Source organism: Crassostrea angulata, chromosome 5 (genome assembly GCF_025612915.1).
Source record: "Crassostrea angulata isolate pt1a10 chromosome 5, ASM2561291v2, whole genome shotgun sequence".
In the NCBI taxonomy this organism is placed as follows: domain Eukaryota; kingdom Metazoa; phylum Mollusca; class Bivalvia; order Ostreida; family Ostreidae; genus Magallana; species Magallana angulata.
Genome location: NC_069115.1, coordinates 9771208 through 9791147, shown reverse-complemented (window position 1 = coordinate 9791147; position 19940 = coordinate 9771208). Strand labels below are relative to the sequence as shown.

The window sequence follows — 19940 nt, the reverse complement described above, 5'->3', positions numbered from 1 at the left end:
TTACGCCAATACACAATACACTAAATAACTATTCTCTCTCTCTCTGTCTCTCTCTCTATCTATCTCTCTCTCTCTGTCTGTCTGTCTGTCTCTGTCTGTCGGTCTCTGTCTGTCTGTCTCTGTCTGTCCTCTCTCTGTCTGTCTGTCTGTCTGTCTGTCTGTCTGTCTGTCTCTCTCTCTCTCTCTCTCTCTCTCTCTCTCTCTCTCTCTCTCTCTCTCTCTCTCTCTCCAATTACGTTGTAGATGACTGCATGTCTTCAAGTGTGCCTTTCATTTTCACACAACGCAAAACTGAAATGCTGATATGAAACAAAACCAGGATAATTATCAGCACGCCAGTACCATAGATGCTTCTTGTCACCCAATCACTCTGGCTCCATCGAAATGTGACTGTTTGGACGATAGTTTCGTCAGTGACAGTTACAGTATCAGCTTAAAAGGAAATAAATACCAGTAATGAAATAAACATCAAACATGAAATATTAATGGCACTAAAAGTTAAACTATTTAATATTCTTAGACTTCCGATGATTTCAAACACAATAATCTACTATAAGTACAATGTTATTCTATTCAAAGCTAACATGAAGCCATATCAAATAAGCATTTATCTACTTCTGACGACCGCAATATTTTAGTTCTTTATTTATTTTGACACTGATGTATCTACATTGCCATAATATGAGGGAGAGGGCATTATTCATGTTTCACTCCATTAAGGTATTTCATTCACATGAGCATGATAACTGACTTGAATAAAGGCTCACATATCATAAATACGGCATTGTCCGCTGTACTCTACCGTCTAAAACTTTTTAGACGGCAAATGACAAAATGTTGATGGCATCATGGAGTACGCAACGTCATCTAAATTACATTCCTTTCTTATATATTTATTTACACATAAAAATACATCAATGTTTCGTGTTGCCTTTTATGGACGTCATTTCAACACGAAACAAATATTTAGAAAGTAACATACATAATAAGTAATATTATCCCGACTTAATCGTTATTCATACATAAATGTGGACATATGGTTGATGGTATATATATCATTAAATATTTGTCTAAAATAAGTGTGTCATTGGCATCATTTAACATTAATATTATAGTTATAAATATGCTTTCATTTTTTTCCAAACTTCTCATGACTCAAGTGCATGCCAAATCGACCAAAGCTATGAATATGAAAACCAACAATTAAAACATTCAAGCACCAGTATTAGTAATTTCGTACCTGTCAGTTTGGTGTCTTTCGGTGGCAAACTTTGGGTGTAAATTGTATACGCTTCTACGATGCCATCTTGAGTGATGGGTTTACTGTTTGATGGCGTGTGGGTTGGGGTCTCGGTTTCTAGCTGAAAGAAAATAGCCCATGTCAAGAAAAAAGGAATGCTTATAAATGCATTTCAATACATTACTAGTATTTTGCTTGCGATGTAGATGCTCTTTGGGGTGTATCCAAAACTAGTTCTTACAAGGTACGTTTCGTTTCAATTTCTCAAGAATAAGTTTAATATTTTTATTACAAAATAGTGATTTTGACATTCACATCATGCTGGCAATATCTTAACTGAAAGTATAAAAATGCTTAAAATGCCAGTTAATCATATTTTACAAAGCACAGTGACGAGAATTTTTATTGCGTGGACCCTGAGGTCCACGCAGAAAATATATAAGCGAGGTTAAACCGAATGCTATGGGGAAAATTCAGCCTGTGCATGAGCTAGTCTGGTTCCTGTGGGTAATGGGTAGCTTAGGAAACCAGGCTAGCACACGTTTATCTGAATCGGGATCGGGATTCCGTGCCATATGCACACATAAGTTCAAAGGCGCTGTAATTGTAAATCAAAGTTGTCGGTAAACAGTACAGAAACAAAGTATTCCTTTTAAAGAAATGATTGGCATGTGATATGAACAATCAGTATTATGAAATAAGTTAATGTTATGCCGAAACTACAACATGCATCAAATAGCATAATTTGCAATGTTTTGTTGTTTTCCGAATACACAATCATGTAACTTAACTTTACATTTATAGTAGGCGAGGCTAAAGAACTTCCCGATTAAATTTTTTAAGCATTTAAGTATGATTGAATAATTATGTCACTATAACAGTTTAAATCTCAAGAAAAATGCATCAAAATATGAAATGTTTAATTCACACAAAGCTGTCACTGCATAGTTAACAAAGTAGTGCGAATCGTAATGTGTGCGCAAATGGTAGAATTCACCAAATGCCTGATACTATACATGCAAACTTCATTTATATATAGATCATAATTATTTCAGAAGTATGAATCCTTTAAATTCTGAGATAAAAAGGCAGGGCTATACATACATGTATACGTAATACAACGTACAAATTTAGTGGTTAAAAACAGAGGGCTAGAGTCGGTGGAATCTCTGATAATCCTAAGGCTTTCACGTTTTCGTTGGAAACACATGCAAATGGTCCACGTATTGTAGTCCTTTTTTAAAGGACAGCAACTTGTCTCCTAATCAATAAGACTTACCTGAGTTAGACAGCCGAATATATTGTTGCATTTTAGTTCGGGACAGTCACATGTCTGAGAACAACGTTTACCGTAATTTGGATACGGACAGTTTTTATCACAGATAACTCCATAAAATCCCGATGGACAATTTCTTATACAAAATAGAATATACATTGTACCATTAAGTATCATAAAAACATGTTTATTTCCAGAACGAAAGAAACAATTTGATATAATGATGTCATATTTTCTAAAACCTTACATTGTGAGCCACTTGTCAAATGCCGAAATAAGAATCATCCCATTTACAAGTAAATAGAACAGAATAAACATTTCCTTCAGACTCTATACAAGCATTCGCACTTGGAGAATATAATGCTTTTGTTTTGGAAACATGTTTTCGATTTTCATATTTATCAATCAAAGTTGACCTTAGTACGGAAGTTTAAGTTTAATGACAATAATAATTCAACCAATTAGAATTAATTTATAAATATACATGTATTACAATAGAAAAACACTATAATTTTTTTAATGTCACTCAAGTATTCGTTGAGTCTTGGCACGACGTTTAACATAAAATTCAATGCATACAAAACAAATTGTCACAGAATTATTTATGATATATAGAGATTTGTATTGCCTGCATGGCATAAAAAAATGGAAAATCAAGAGAGAGAAAAACAGCCACTAAAGCTTACTATAAAAGACAGTTCAACTTTCCATTAAACAAGCATATCTTACATATGTTTATAATGTATTAATATAGGGGAACAAGTGTAAACTGCAACTATTTTACAGACATGATATTTAACTGTTTGTTTATTTAAAAAAACAAAAACAAAACAAACCCCCAACCCCCCCCCCCCCCCCAAACAAAAAACCCCACAACAATATTTCTTTACAAAATGGTATTGACATAAGTCTTCATCCAAACTAGAATGAGTAATTTTTTTTTTCAAAATGCATTACTTTTACACGAAGAGTGCGATATAAATGTATAAATCACCTAATCCCATTAAGTTTCTTTTTCTTGAATTTCCACGACTAAAAAGGAGCTTTTTTAGCAATATATAATAATAACTGTTGCGTTATATTAGAAACTTCATTTAACCGTATTTATTACACTCAAGAAGAAAGTAATGACACAGGTAAGATTTCTTTAAAATATAACAAAGAAACAAGTAGTTGAAACCATTTACCAATTGCTTGTCATTAAAATTTATAAATGATTGACTTATTCTATTTCTCTAATTTTCGTCAAAAGTTGTGACGTTTATTTAATATCGTGGTGTTGTATCTATAAAATAATTATAATGCTTTATTGAAAATAACCTTAGTTGCATCATATAATGTGATGCGAAACACCGTATTTTGTTTAATGTTTCAATGCTGTATATATTCTACATTGAAACGTACTTTAAATAGGATAGGCAAACTAGCTTTCGTAGATTTCATAAAAGATCAACATTCTATATTTGACATTTAAATTGATTTCGATTAAAATACAAATGTTTAACTAACCCCAATCTTTATTACGACAAAATCTTAAAAGATTTGATAAAAATAATTCAGACGGCAGCAAAAAGTATATCGTCTTAATAATGCTGTTAATTCCCGAGTTGTGTACATATGCATGTAAGTTCTATTTTATTGAAATTAGTGAATCGATATCGATACAATATCGTCGATATCATCAATATCGATACTACATCGTGTCTTGGACATAGCTAGTTTACACGTTTTATTATAATCGAAATATTAAATCTTTGGATAACATTTAAATAAGAACTACTTCAAACGGTAAAAATGTAATGCACTCGTATTTTTATTTTTTTTTTGGGGGGGGGGGGGGTGGGGAGAAACAAAAAATACCCTATCATGCATTAATTCAGTTGCTTTAAGAAATATTTTCGTGAATATCTAATTTATTTTTTCAACCAAAAAAGTACAAATAATTTGAATAACTACGAACTTGAAAGTGATATTATTCTAGAGTGGGTAAGTTTTGTTTAATTCATTAGCCCATTAGAAAGAGGAATTACATGTACTCAGAAAACTAAGATTTCATACACATAGTAATGTTACTACATTTACCCAAAGATAATTCTCTAAAAGTAGCTAAAAGCATAAATTAATATTAAGGATAAATCATGAACAGGAAAAAAATAATTTCATATACACAAGGAACAAAAAACAATCAAACAAACAAAACACGTAAAATACATTAAATTTTATAAATAAGGACATACATTATGTAATTTGAATAATGTTTGTTTCCTTAATTGAGTGTAGAGTTTGATGCCCATATCATTTAATATTTATTCGTTTGATGAGATATCGGCGCTTCTGATTGGTTGAAAAATTTCTTTGATACCTGCATCAATAAAATTTTCGCCGGATCTACTTTTCTCAACTGTTCTGATCTAACACTATTTATAGAACGGGAATTTCCAAGATAAACACTGTCAACAAAATGTACAGTTGTGTCTGTTTTATTGTCAGGAAACAAAATGCAAACTTGTGAATATAAAAACTTGAAAGTTTAACCTTCAAAAATAAACAAAACACTTTGTTTGATTCACGAAATAGAAAATTAAGCGTCTTCTCACGATTTCGTCTGCTTGAGATCAATCAACATTTACAGCGAGGCTGGCTGTTCCTTTTAAGGATTTCAATATTATAACGAACATATAGGCATATAAACTTTCACGGTAACACTGCTGTTCAAATTTGGTAACGATAATTTTTAAATTTACACACGTAGATGACCGGTCATCAAAATAAGCGTCGTAAAGAAAGGCTATGAGTAATGCATCAACTCCTTCGGTGAATTCCAAGCGGCAGATATATACCATTTAAGTACATCACTGGCTATCTAGTTACCACAAAGTTTACAAAAGTCGCTTATACATACTATTCTTTGTCGATATATCAGCTATTTTCGTCCACGATCGCTTTTCCTTGGACGGTTATCAATGTCCAGTTGCATATTCCAGCGATCTCACATGAAAACTAGTTTTAATACGAGTTTTTCTGCACAGTGAATGATATCACAAGCTATCGCATGTATTTTCCTTTCGTTTTCAATTCAGCCGGTTCAGATTTTAACTCACTATTTGTGTTTAATCCATTAAATTCAGCCCAGTAGCTCTGCATCAGCTGCAGGCGTATCCATTTTGAATATTGTTGCTGTTGTTGTTTTGTATTCATACGCGCCGCTTCATTTACATTATTTACATTTTTGATCAATAACACTTCACATTTTTTTATTTGAAAATGTTTTATTAAATGATAAGAAATGAAGATAATAATTTTTCTATTGATCGACGTATCAAAGAAAAAATTGACCGGAAAACTTTTTCATCAATGCGCTACGCGCATTGATGAAGTTTTCCGGTCAATTTTTTCTTTGATACGTCGATCAATAGAAAAATTATTATCTTCATTTCTTAAAGGATTTAGAATCAGTAACTGCACGTTAAACCATAGATCGGAGAGCAAATACAACGGTATTTCCATGATCAAACAAACAGATAGTAATGTGGATCTTGCTGAACAATAGGCGTACGCGCACACTAGCTCAACGGGGAGTAAATACAAAATTAATGACACGAAATCTAGTTGTGATGTTGTAGATATTGTTTTCATTACCAACCGGTAAATTCAAAATTGACAACCTGACATAACTAATAATCAAATTCAGAATAAAGACAATGAAAAACCTTGATTGATTTTAACGTTCCTTTTTATTGATTTCTACACAAAGATGCACCATTAATATTTTTTCGTTCTTTACTTTTTTTCATTTTTTCAACACTTTTTAAATCGAAAATATATTTTATGTATAAGATAGACAACGTATGCATAAATGAATCTATAATAAGTGTCCCTTATTTTACACTTGTTTAAGCTAAATACTGGCCACAGCTGTCGTCCATGTATCTTGTGTTGCTGGGTGGTGGGGGAGGTGCTGAGGGTGGACTGGCCATCTTTGGGTGGGTGCTCATTATTGTATTGTGTTTACCTGTACCTCGGCCGGGTCCAGTTACTGCAATAAAAGATGGACAAGAAACCGTTTAACTGAGAGCCTATCTATTTCTTATACAATAATTACTTTAAGGCGGCAGAGAGAGAGAGAGAGAGAGAGAGAGAGAGAGATCCAATATGATGTGTAACAGGAGATATTATCAATGGAATGTGAGGTAGAATATAAAATATAAATGTATGGAAGCTTGGCATATGTACTAAAATAGGCTCTTAAATAATAGTAATTGTAAACAAAAAAAAAACACCAAACAAACAAGCAAAAAAAAAACCAAAAAACAAATCATTACCAATCAATAGCTGTTGTGGGCTGTAAAGATCAGCTGCACTTTCTGTCTCGTCCGTGTGCTTCTCGGGTGTCACCGATGTTTTATTTTCTTTTTTACCACACGTTGTCATCTTGGCATACGGAGAGGCACCATGTTCTCTCAAGGAAGTCTTATCTTTTCCACGTGTAATTCTAACCTGTTGGGTTCTTGTTTGCATGGTTTTTTCGTCACATTCCGTTGATGTTGACTCTTCTTCATTGAATCTTGTTATTTTCCTCCCGCTTCTTGTTGTCATTGTTGACTTTTTTATGCAAGTAGCTATCGTTTCTTCTTTCACTTTAAATTTGCTCCTTCGGATTTCCTTAGCTCTATAATTAGGTTTAATTTTTTGCCCACAACTGTGTACATGAATATGTCTAACAATTAATTAGAGTTTAAAGATTTGGCTAAAATAATATCTACTGATGAAATTTCAACTAAAATTTACTGTGTCTAAGTTATTGTTTTTTTACTTTAAAATAAGCACACCTGCTTCACCGAGTCTATTTTTATGTCTGACTGGGAAACACATTTGTTTATGACTGGTTATACAGGTAGGCAGGACATTTAAGAATTTATTTAAAAGTAAATGTTTACAGAGAATTTTCGTTAGAATCAGATTTGCTGTCCGGAGTAAATCTCCCCCCCCCCCCCCCCGCAAAGAAAGTAAATAAATAAAATGGGTGGCATTAAATATATCCTCGAAATATATTTGTACGGAAGCGTATTTCTGCCCTTTAATATTATTTTTTCTCTCTCAAGTAAACTAATGTTGTCCGTTGTAAACTTACCGCGCCTTTAAGATAATAACCGAGTGTCTTTTTGACGCAGACAACAAGGACACCATTCATTTCCTAATATAGAGAGATCAGTAGAAAAAGTATCAAATATCAATTTCAGCTCAATCTACAAAAAGAACACTTTCATCTGTTCAATAAGAATACTGTAAATTTTAATTTATTTAAAAATAAGAGAAAGAAAAAAACCCAGGACAACTCGTCGATAAGTTATCGACCTTGATTTAATAATAGTCAATTCTTATCCATATACCTTTTGATGTTTGGCAGTCTGTTTAACCTGGAATTTATACGCATGTATTCCGTTACTGTACGATGTGTTTCTTTTCTTTCTTTAGAGCGTCTAACCATAAGGAGAAAATAATGCAGTTCGATATATTTTCTTGATAATACGCAGAAATCAAAAGTAAATTTTAACTGTACAATTATCCCAAACAGGTATATCCGCCAATTATGCATTTGAGGTAGTTAATTCTGAAACATTTTGGGTATAAATATGATACTTATTAAATGATATTTTTATAAACTAAGGCAGAGGTAAATCACATTTGCATGTTTGGCTTTTGACTTTTGAATTTATTACAAAATTTAATGTGTTTTCTTTTTTTGTTAAAAAAAGAAAACAAACTAGACACGATCTCGTTGCGAGCAACGAGGAGGTCTTCCGTCCGATTTTTAGAAGAATATATGACATCATCGACTTTGATTTTCGACAACAAAACATGATATGAAAAAAAGGAGTGAAGTACTTATGCTTCATTGCATCGCTTGTTATAAGTTCTATTACATTGCTTTTTTAAATGCTTGTATTTCTTCCAATCAAGATTGAAAAGATTAATTTTGTTTACATCTCCTCCCTAAAAACCCTTATTGGGTAACGCAAGAGAAAATCATTATATTTTTAGGATATAGAAAAGTATTATACCTAATCTAGCATTAATAACCTTTCACAAAATGGCTCTCATTAAAGGGCTATAGATAAAAATTTTTAGAGCCCTTTGATCCCCTAATTTAAGGGGCCAGCCCCTTTTTCTTGGAATCAAATGAAAGAACATTTAATTCTGAAAACATTTTGTCAACAAGTGTTTAAAAATTCGTTACCGTTCTGGAGATATATGAGAAATAAGGTTTAAGGGGCCGATCCTTTATCTCCTTATAGGGGCCGTTTGGCGAAATTTTGAAGATTGTATATGGTTAAGAACATCTTTTTGAACAACTATTCTTCTGTATTGCATTTCAAAATAGTTTTCCTTTCTGAGATATGGGTGATCAAAATTTTGGACTTTTGGTCCCTAAAATCCTTTAATTACGTAATACATGACAAAATCATTACATTGCTTGGATACATAACTGTGAGATAAACATATTTGCTTCTATAACCTTTCACAAAATATCTCTCAGTAAAGGGCTACAGATTAAAAACTTTAGAGCCCTTTGGTCCCCTTATTTGAGGGGCCAGCCCCTTTTTCTTGATATCAAATGAAAGGTCATTTAATTTTAAACAAATTTTATTCAACAACTGCTTACAAATTTGTTACCATTCTGGAGATATATGAGATAGAAGGTTTTAGGGGCCGATCCCTTATCTCCTTATAGGGGCTGTTTAACAAAATTTTGAAGGTTGCATATTGTTAAGAACATTTATTTGAACAAATTTTCTTCTGTTTAGCATTACAAAATATTTTTCCTTTCTGAGATATGGGTGATCAAAATTTTGGACTTTTGGCCCCTAAAAACCCTTAATTACGTAATACATGACAAAATCGTTACATTACTTGGATACATAACTGTGAGATAAACATATTTGCTTCTATAACATTTCACAAAATATCTCTCAGTAAAGGGCTACAGATTAAAGACTTTAGAGCCCTTTGGTTCCCTAATTTTAGGGGCCAGCCCCTTTTTCTAGATATCAAATGAAAGGTCTTGTAAATATGAACTTTTTTTGCATTACATGTGTTAACAAAATATTTTTCAAAAAAGAGATAAAGTAAGAAAACCATGAAAAATTACGACGTTTTTTTAGTCTCAATTTTCGGGACCGGGCGAGCTTTAACGCCTTTTGAGCATGACAAATATGAATGCCAAATTGCACATCTACAATCTCTTGTCTACAATCCCTGAAAGTTTAAACTCAATATCTTTTACCGTTTAGGAGGAGATCCCTGGACAAGCCGACCCTCTGAAAATCGCTAAAACGTCATTTTCTCAAGAACGGAAATGACGTCATCAAAATAAAAAAATGTATATTAAGTTCGGATTAATATCTATTAGATCTGAAAGTTTCACGAAAATCGGTTCAGCCATTTCCGAGAAATCGCCTGCACAAATTTTGTAAGAAAAAAAAAATAATAACTAGATACGATCTCGTTACGAGTAACGAGGAGGTCTTCCGTTCAATTTTTTAAACGATACCATTAAAATATCAATAAAATTTCAGAATTTCCACTCATCCTCTCCCATTCAGATAATGTATACGATTGTCAATATCCTTTCAAATGCTTAATAAAGTAACAAAGTAACAACAACTTTGCTTCTATAATGCATTACAAAATCTTTATTGTTTTAAAATTATTTGTTATAGATTTTAAGAGTGCCTTGGCCCATATTTGTAAAGGGCCAGCCCCTTTTTCTTGACTTCTTTGAAAAGGTATTAGAAATACAAACATTTTTCGTTCTTACAATCATTTAAAATTCTTGATCATTTTTGAGATATTTATAATTGAATATTTTAGGGGCCAGTCCTCTAGATCCTTAATGGGGACAGAAATTCGTGTTTTGAAATGTGGAATCGATTTAAATCATAAATTCATACATTTTCTCTTTTATGATGTCTAACAAAATATTTCTGCTTTTCTAGTTATATTGCGTCAAAGTTTAAGTACTTTGGCTCATAAAGATAATTACGTAATAAATGGGCGTGGCCATATTTTTTTCTAATAGATATTGGTACGATCAACAACTTTGCTTCTATAATGCATTACAAAATCTTTATCATTTTTAAGTTATTTGTAAAAGAGTTTACGAGTGTCTTGGCCCCTAATTTAAAGGGCCAGCCCCTTTTTCTTGATTTCTTTCAAAAGGTCTTAAGAATACAAACATTTTTTTGTTCTTACACCAATCTAAAATTGTTGATCATTTTTGAGATACAAATGATTGAATATTTTAGGGGCCAGCCCTCTAGATCCTTAATGTGGACAGAAATTCGTGTTTTGATATGTGGAATCGATTTAAATCATTAATTCAAAAATTTTCTCTTCTATGATGTCTAACAGAATATGTCTACTTCTCTAGCTATATTGCGTCAAAGTACTTTCGCCCCTAAAAATCCCTAATTACGTAATAAATGGGCGTGGCAATAGTTTTTTTCTAATAGATATTGGTACGATCAACAACTTTGCTTCTATAATGCATCACAAAATCTTTATCATTTTTAAGTTATTTGTAAAAGAGTTTACGAACGTCTTGGCCCCTAAATTAAGGGGCCAGCCCCTTTTTCTTGATTTTGTTGGTAAGAACCTTTTATTATCTACTACTTTTGTTATATATGTCTTAACAAAATATCAACTGATAAAAAGATACAGAACAAAACGTATGAAAATTTTGAATGAAAATTCGTACCCAAATATTGTGCCTCAGTGAGCTCTAAGGAATATAGCCACTGACATAAAATTTAATAGGGCCTAACTTCAAGCTTTACTCTACATATCCTGAAAGTTTCAAACTCATATCTCTAATAGTTTCTGAGATCATCTCTGCACAAAATAGGTCGTAAAAATTACAAAATCGGCCGTAAATCGGTACCGGAAGTGACGACGTCAAAAACTTTAAAAAACATATAAAATTCAAGTCACGTTCCATCATCTGTGAAAAAATGATTGAAATCGGTTGAATGGTTTGCGAGAAATCGCGTGCACAAAATTTGGAAAAAAAAAATAATAATAATAACTAGATACAATCTCGTTACGAGTAACGAGTAGGTCTTCCGTTCAATTTTTTAAACGATTCGATTAAGATATCAATGAAATTTCAAAATTCTCCCTCAACCACTTCCTTTTAGATAATGTATACGAATGTCAATATCCTTTAAAATGCTTCACAAAGAGTTTTGCTTTTTAACATACAGCACATTAAAGATTTAAGATTTTAGTCTCCTAAAATCTCTAAACACGTCATCAATGGGTTTTACAAACTGATATTGCTGCGATCAACAACTTTGTTTTTATAATGCATTACAAAATCTTGATCATTTTTAACGTATGAGTAATAGAGTTTAGGAGTCTATTGGCCCCTAATTTTAGGGGCCAGCCCCTTTTTCTTGATTTTATACGAAAGGTCTCATGAATACTAACATTTTTGGTTCTTACATCCATCTAAAATTGATGTTTACTTTTGAGATACAAATGATTGAATATTTTAGGGGCCAGCCCTCTAGATCCTTAATGGGGACAGAACTTCGTATTTTGATAAGTAGAATCAATTTAAATCATTTAATCAAACATTTTCTCTTCTTTGATGTCTAACAAAATATGTATACTTCTCTAGTTATTTTTCGTCAAAGTTTTAGTACTTTGGCCCCTAAAAATCCCTAATTACGTAATAAATGGGCGTGGCAATGATTTTTTCGAATAGATATTGGTACGATCAACAACTTTGCTTCTATAATGCATTACAAAATCTTTATCGTTTTTAAGTTATTTGTAATAGAGTTAACGAGTGCCTTGGCCCCTAAAAAAGGGGGCCAGCCCCTTTTTCTTGATTTCTTTGAAAAGGTCTTAAGAATACAAACATTTTTTGTTCTTACACCCATGTATAATTGTTGATCATTTTTGAGATACAAATGATTGAATATTTTAGGGGCCAGTCCTCTAGATCCTTAATGGGGACAGAAATTCGTGTTTTGATCAGTGGAATCGATTTAAATCATTTATTCAAACATTTTCTCTTCTATGATGTCTAACAAAATATGTATACTTCTCTAGTTATTTTTCGTCAAAGTTTAAGTACTTTGGCCCCTAAAAATCCCTAATTACGTAAAAAATGGGCGTGGCAATGATTTTTTCGAATAGATATTGGTACGATCAACAACTTTGCTTCTATAATGCATTACAAAATCTTTATCGTTTTTAAGTTATATGTAATAGAGTTTACGAGTGCCTTGGCCCCTAAAAAAAGGGGCCAGCCCCTTTTTCTTGATTTCGTTGGAAAGAACTTATAATTATCTACCACTTTTGTTATATATATCTTAACAAAATATCAACTGATAAAAAGATACAGATCAAAACGTTTGAAATTTTTGAATGAAAATTCGTACTCAATTTTCGTGCCCAGGCGAGCTCCAAGAAATGGCGCCACTGGCGTAAAACAAAATAATAGTGCACAACTTCAGACTATAGACTACCTATCCTGAAAATTTCATAGTCATATCTCTGATAGTTACTGAGATCAGCTCTGCACAAAATAGGTCGTAAAAAACTACAAAATGGTCGATAAATCGGTACCGGAAGTGACGACAACAAAAATTTCAAAAACATATAAAATTCAGATAATGACTCATCATCTGTGAAAAAATGTTGAAAATCGGTCGAATAGTTTTCGAGAAATCGCGTGCACAAAATTTGGAAAAAAAAAATAATAATAATAATAAGAAACAGTACGAAAACTATAAGGTCTTCCGTTGGAAACGGAAGACCTTAATAAGAAACAGTACGAAAACAATAAGGTCTTCCGTTGGAAACGGAAGACCTTAATAATAGGGAAAAAGAAACCGAACGAAAACAATAAGGTCTTCCGTTGGAAAACGGAAGACCTTAACAAGAGAGAACATATACAAAAATAAACGTTTTATTCCAATGAATACACAATTTGTTTGTAAATCATTATAATAGACACCAAAAAAAAAACAACTAAAAAAAAAACAAAAAAAAAAAAAAAAAACAAAAACAAATGGCTTACGGATGTGTTAATCTGCAATTAACCTTGACACAATTGATTATTGATACGATAACATGCGCAATCACTATTACTGCCAGCATGCCACCAACAGATATAATAGCTATGTGCATCCACGTAACTTTGCTCTTTTGTGTTGGTTTTGTTAAGATTGTGTTTTCTATCTGCTCCTTCATAGCCTTTTCTGAAAAGATTTTTTATTAAATGTACATTAATACAGCTCTACACTTCGCTACATTTCATTTCTAGCATTACACATGTATGCATAAAAAAACGTTTTTGTAACAACCTTTCAGATTAATTCTTATAATATTCAATGAAAATTAAAATCAAACTAAGAAATCGAGAAATGAAGCTTGTTATGGATTACCATTGATTGGCCCATTTTTTCGTTGTGAATCCAACTGTGTTTCCAACGTGACCCCTTCGTCAACGTTTGAATTATTCTTTACCAATGGTTCCGTCTGTATTCCTCTGATACCTAGACAATTATTACATGCAACATTGTTCTTTTTTTGTATCCATTGATGTCATCTTTGATAAAATGTTATATCTAATTAGAATATGTTTATTATTTTTTAAATGACGTATGAATGTCGTTTGAAGCAAAAAAAAAACCCTAAACAAAACAAATTAAAACACGACCTGTTATTGTTGTTTTTTCATTTGGAGCAAAACTTGATTTCGTCTTCAGATATGGACAAATAGTATCTGTCGATAAAATCGAAAATAAAAAAAAAAACCGGATGTATTCATACCTTTAATCAAACATGTATGAACATTTCTACTCGTGTAAACAATTTAATGTGTAAATAAGTAGAATCGTCTCTCTATTAGATGCAGCAATGTTTTGTAAGCGTTTTGTTGAAAGGATTTCTTCTTGGGCGATATAATTAATGTCTTTAAACTAGTAAACATGCATGTAGTTATGCGGTTTTGTAAGCAATTCTCAAAAGAATGTTTAAAAAAAAATCAATGAAATGATTTAAGTAATTTCAATTGCACTACAGAAATGCTACATTATTGCATCAAAATAAAAACTCACTAGGTTTACTTTTTTGGCAGCCATAAACAGTACTGCAACGTACTTTTGGAGATGAGCATTGCTGCTGGCAGCCACCGGACAAACCGCAGCTAAAATATGCATATGCAATTTAACAAGTTTAATTCAAAACTAATATTTCATCTTTCTAAAATATTATAAGAAAACTATTTTTATACTAATGATATAGATAGATAGATACGGTAAAAAGACAAACAGACAGAGATAGTCAGATAGATAAATAGATAGATAGATACAAGTATATCTATCACATATCTATCTATCTATCTTTCTATCTATCTATCTATCTATCTATCTATCTATCTATCTATCTATCTATCTATCTATCTATCTATCTATCACAAATCCATTACTGATTTAGATGAAAGCTGCTACATAACATTATTTACAAAAAAGCCATCCCATAGTTCCCTCTAGAATGAATTTTATCTCTTTCCTTGAAGTAAATGCTCATATCACCACAACCCAAACTCTTAACTAATTGTAAACATGTTATCGATATTGATTATCACACTATGGGTTTTCACTCTCTCTCTCTCTCTCTCTCTCTCTTTTTTTCTCTCTCTCTCTCTCTCTCTCTCTCTCTCTCTCTCTCTCTGTAAGACGCTTGGCTAACCGCGCAAAGTCTGTTGCCTATTATTATCTCAAGGAAAGTCCGAGTAACTGTTTTATACAATTTTATTGCCGTGTCGTATAATTGTATTCAATAATAATTCAAATATGATCTCTAACAAAACGACATGCGTTTATATACCCTCTCAACTATGTCGGACAGTTTTGTTTAGTCATGACCATGTGTGCTGATCATGAGTGTCGATTCAGTGCCCGATTTTAAAAGCAGTAATTCAATTCCAAATACAGTATTAAAACTGTCAACCTGTCCATCACAGCGTAGAGGGCCTACAGTCTCCCACACCGGTACAAACATGAGTATGAACACGAACATAAGTCAAAGGTTGACAGAAAACATGTAATTTGTGACAAGCATGCGATAGTAGAGATAGTAGAGCTCTATAGAGACTGCAATTATAACAAATACAGTACCCTCGTCCCATACCTGGACGTATGAGATCATACTACTGCACAATTATATTCAAACTGGCCTTTTTATGGACTTTCCAACAGAGTGATTAATAGGTTAATTTCATAATAATTGCGCAGTTTATACACAATTGTTTGAGTGATGATATTAATAGTTCTTATCAAGGCCACAGCATAGTTATCTGTTTACATCTTTCTGTTTTAATATCTCATTAAAACGATTTTACAATCTCATGCGTGTTTAATTTTTTTTCCTATTAGTCTGTGTTTTCTTTTCAGCTTTAAGACTGTTTTCTAATAAACATTTTAAGAAATGATTGAAAAATAATTTTGTGTGGACATTTCGATGAATAGCTTTGTTACTAACTGACAATACTTTTGTTTACAACAATACAACATATTTGCAAATCTGTATGGACTTTTCCTTAAGGAATTTCCCTATCATTGATACTTGTGATGTACCAGTTGTACAAAGAACAAAAGTAAACATACCCTTATTGGCTAGTCTCAGTGTACTTCATATTATAAACAACTGGTACACGATTTTTTATGTCGATATGTTTTAAGAACTTGACGTGTTATGATTGAAAATTTTAAATTTCCCCCACGTTTGTTTATAATTGAAATGCTTAACATTGTCTGTTAGGTCTACTGGGGATAAATTGTGTTGTCAATGTTTAAACGATACACAAATCTTATTTTAATCGTATACTTGGTTTTTTCTTTGTCAGGCAGATTGCTAGATAGAAAATACGTTATTCAAAACAAAACCAAGGATGTTCCAAATACTATAAATTGTACACAGTGATAATATCCAAATATCATATGGATTTCTTGTTAGAAATGTGCTGGGTATATATGTATGTACTGTATACATTGACGTTCGGAAATAAAGTCTAAATCTTGACAATGTTACCAAGGCTATTAAGGTAAACATCTTTTGCAGTATAATCAAACACTGTGCCCAATACTTTTAGAACGTCATACCGGTAATCATATGCAAGTTCCGGCTATATATTTGAAATATGTTCATCGTAAATATGCAGTAAAGTGTTTAGTTTGGAATCTTGTCAGAAAAAACCCACCGAATATTGAATCAAACATCAATGAAATATCATATTTTGGTAAATAATAAAATATTCCTGATGTTATTGCAACATTAATCTTTGTCACATGGAAGCGGGCATCCTTTTATGTGATTGCACAAACTCTGTCTGCAAACACATATCTCTTTACAACTAAGGCCAAATGTTGGGTACCTGCATGACTCTTGACAGCGATATCCATAGTATCCAGGGGAACAAAATCTAACTGCAAAGTTAAAAATTAAAACAAACGATTTTAAATGTCTTTGTAAGTAATTACATTTATTTTTCAATATGAGGGGTGACCTTTTTAATTCATCATATTTTTTATGTTTAAAGGATTGATAATTTTCCTTCTCTCCTTTTTATCTGTTAATTAATATATTTTATAACCCGTTTACTTTTGTATTGTTATTGCTTACGGGATACGTTTTTGGGGGGTCAAAATGTTCCACACATAGAGCTTAACGTGTATGCAAAACAAAAATATGTTATGATCCTACTTTTTGAATGTGAATAGATTCAGTTGCAAATAAAAAAAACCAATGAACCAATTTTTACTCCATTGGTGTATAAAAGTTTCTAATAAAAAAACCCCTTATTTTATACAGAAAAAAATATATCCTAATTTTAAACACATTAAATATTATCCCCAACAAATTATCGAAAATGTCAGTTGTTTCGTAACTGGCAAAATACTGGATCTTTATTGTACTTCTTTTTTACATATGTTTGTGTGCTCAAGTCTAGTATTGGTCGGAACATTTTGGCGAACCCTTTGTTTCATTGTAAAATGTTTTAGTTGTTCAATTAAAACAATATACTGTTGAAATGCTTCTCAGATTAGTACCAGTAAACTTTTTTGCTCTGAAATTACTTTTCGATTTAAAAAATAAAGGAAAAGAAACTGCAATCGCCTTAAAAATGGAACTAACGTGGAAGCATCCTCTGGCATTGTAGATTCACGTTTGATCTCCTGGGATAGAGATGTGCCTCTATTGAGGGGGGGGGGTGAATTTTTACATAGGAACGTATCGCGGATATATTAAATCTTATCGTCAAGAGCCATTTGTCGGAAAGGTTGACACTTATTTCACATTTTTAGGTAGTCAAGTACTGTAAGTTAAAACTATGATCCCTAGCACAATGGTTTGGGTGGTCAATTTTTACATAGGACTATATAAAGAAGAAAATCTTAAAAAAATCTTCTTCTCAAAAACAATTTTGCCAGAAAAGTTTAAATCTATGAGGGATCTTTCTCGTGTACTGTAGGTTCATATGTGTTCAAATCATGATCCCTTGGGTAGAGTGGGGGCACAATTGGAGAGTCAGTTTTTTACATAGAAATATAAAATGAGAATCTTTAAAATCTCTTTCCTTCAAAACCAATGGAAGCATCCTTAGATGGTGTAGTACTACTTTTTAAAATTATTATTCATGGAGAGAAAGTGGGGTCACAATGCCATACTTTTTACGTAGAAAAATATAGAGGAAAATCATTATCTTTATAGGGGCCTCAATGTCAAAACATGTGCAAAAAAAATATAAAACAGAAACAAAACTAAGAAAGAAAAACCTTCAGTTAATTATTCAGATGATTTTGTATTTGATTTATTTTAGCTGTTTGAATAAGAGTTATATCAGTTTGCTATTTTTGCTAAAATGAACGATGTTTGCATTGGGCCTCTTCACGTTGTCATTTGAAAAAAAAAAACTATCCATGATGGAACAGTTTGTTATATATTATTCTTGTTTTACATACTATTTCATAAGATATCATGAAATTATTTTTAATACAGATAGTGTTTATTATACAGTTAACTTACAATTTGAGAACGACATCTTCAATTAATGTTAACAATCCAAAAGTTATATAAAATCCAGTTTTCATGGCACATATTCTCATAACGCTATATTTTTTATGATATTTATTCTAAAGTCTGCATATTGCGTTCTACAAGGATTTTTGTTTGCAAGTGTACTCTTTTCAGTCGTTTAAATCTTCCTTTTTCAGATATACCATGTTGATTATCTGCAGCTACATGTAAATAGAATGGCAGTATACGTTTAAGCTCTCAATTTACTTCCTTATTATGTTTCATTTTTCTGTGAAAAAAAGACAAACAAAATGAAGTGTTTAATTGTTTACAATTTCTATTCACTAACCATATTTGAGTGTTAAGCTTCGAATTATAAGCAAGATACAGAGATTTGCTCACAATTCTATGTTTGAACACAGCGTCAATCGTAGAATTATAAGCAAGATACAGAGCTCACAGTTCGCCTAGATTTGAGTCATATTTTGTTCACATGAGTTTATTACATCCAGCTTAAGATTTTGAACTTGGTATCTCCTATTCAGCATTTAAAATGGAAAAAAAAAGAATGTCCTAAGATTTTCAATTCTTTTATTAACTCAAGGCCAGTTCACTGGTATTTGAGGTTTAAAATCAGTTTATACAAATGTACACAAACACAGTCAGGGATCACATGTCACAATTCTATGTTTGTACACAGAACTTAAAAACTAAAGATTAAAAAAGTAAATAATTTGTCAATATTTATTAAGAAAATTTTCAAAGTCTGTTCTTCCAGAAACCAACTTTAACAACTTATTGTATTGTAAACTGAACCTTTTTTCGTCATTATTACTCCTACTGTACACTATTGACAAATTATTTACTTTTTTAATCTTTAGTTTTTAAGTTCTGTGTACAAACATAGAATTGTGAGCAAATCTCTGTATCTTGCTTATAATTCGAAGCTTAACACTCAAATATGGTTAGTGAATAGAAATTGTAAACAATTAAACACAAGAAACATGCACTATAACAAATAAAGAACACAATTTATTTTTTCGAAATAAATCATATATATACATGTATATACCTACATATTTCCGTCAGCGATATCAAACTCTATTTAAACTGAATAAACTAGAGAAAATGCCGAGCTTCTCAACAAAACCTATTGCATTAATCTACCATTACGCAAAAGATAATACCGAATTACCGATAGAATGAATTGTATTTCAGTACTTTTTTTATACATCAGATATTGCTTAATTTGCGCAGGTAAACAGTTAACTGTTTGATTTACCGAAGTTTTTGTTTGATTTGATACGTAAAAATCACGAAATACAGACG

The 19940-nt window shown here is 31.9% G+C and overlaps 2 protein-coding genes and 1 pseudogene across 2 annotated transcripts; all 3 read right to left on the bottom strand.

Annotated features, from left to right (window-relative positions):
- Window positions 1-179: 179 nt before the first annotated feature.
- On the bottom strand, window positions 180-3296 carry LOC128182992 (uncharacterized). Its single transcript, XM_052851777.1, has 4 exons — window positions 2764-3296; window positions 2520-2652; window positions 1241-1361; window positions 180-432 (listed from the first exon to the last, which is right to left on the bottom strand). Exons 1-4 carry the CDS (start codon window positions 2832-2834, stop codon window positions 233-235), a joined length of 525 nt encoding a protein of 174 aa, XP_052707737.1. The 5' UTR covers window positions 2835-3296; the 3' UTR covers window positions 180-232.
- Window positions 3297-6231: 2935 nt separating this feature from the next.
- Window positions 6232-7354, bottom strand: LOC128185960 (uncharacterized). Its single transcript, XM_052855678.1, has 2 exons — window positions 6839-7354; window positions 6232-6552 (listed from the first exon to the last, which is right to left on the bottom strand). The coding sequence occupies exons 1-2, from the start codon at window positions 7110-7112 to the stop codon at window positions 6410-6412; spliced, it is 417 nt and encodes a 138-aa protein (XP_052711638.1). The 5' UTR covers window positions 7113-7354; the 3' UTR covers window positions 6232-6409.
- A 6231-nt stretch (window positions 7355-13585) lies between these two features.
- LOC128183779 (uncharacterized) lies at window positions 13586-18752 on the bottom strand (annotated as a pseudogene).
- Window positions 18753-19940: the final 1188 nt, after the last annotated feature.

Bases quoted from the DNA above. Each gene is read 5' to 3' on its own strand.
- LOC128182992 (XM_052851777.1), bottom strand. From the start codon at position 2,834: ATGTTTATTCTGTTCTATTTACTTGTAAATGGGATGATTCTTATTTCG. The intron at 2,653-2,763 runs GTAAGGTTTTAG...ATTTTGTATAAG, and splicing joins TTTGACAAGTGGCTCACAAT to AAATTGTCCATCGGGATTTT. The intron at 433-1,240 runs GTACGAAATTAC...TTTCCTTTTAAG, and splicing joins GAAAGACACCAAACTGACAG to CTGATACTGTAACTGTCACT.
- LOC128185960 (XM_052855678.1), bottom strand. From the start codon at position 7,112: ATGACAACAAGAAGCGGGAGGAAAATAACAAGATTCAATGAAGAAGAG. The intron at 6,553-6,838 runs GTAATGATTTGT...CTTTTATTGCAG, and splicing joins CCCACAACAGCTATTGATTG to TAACTGGACCCGGCCGAGGT.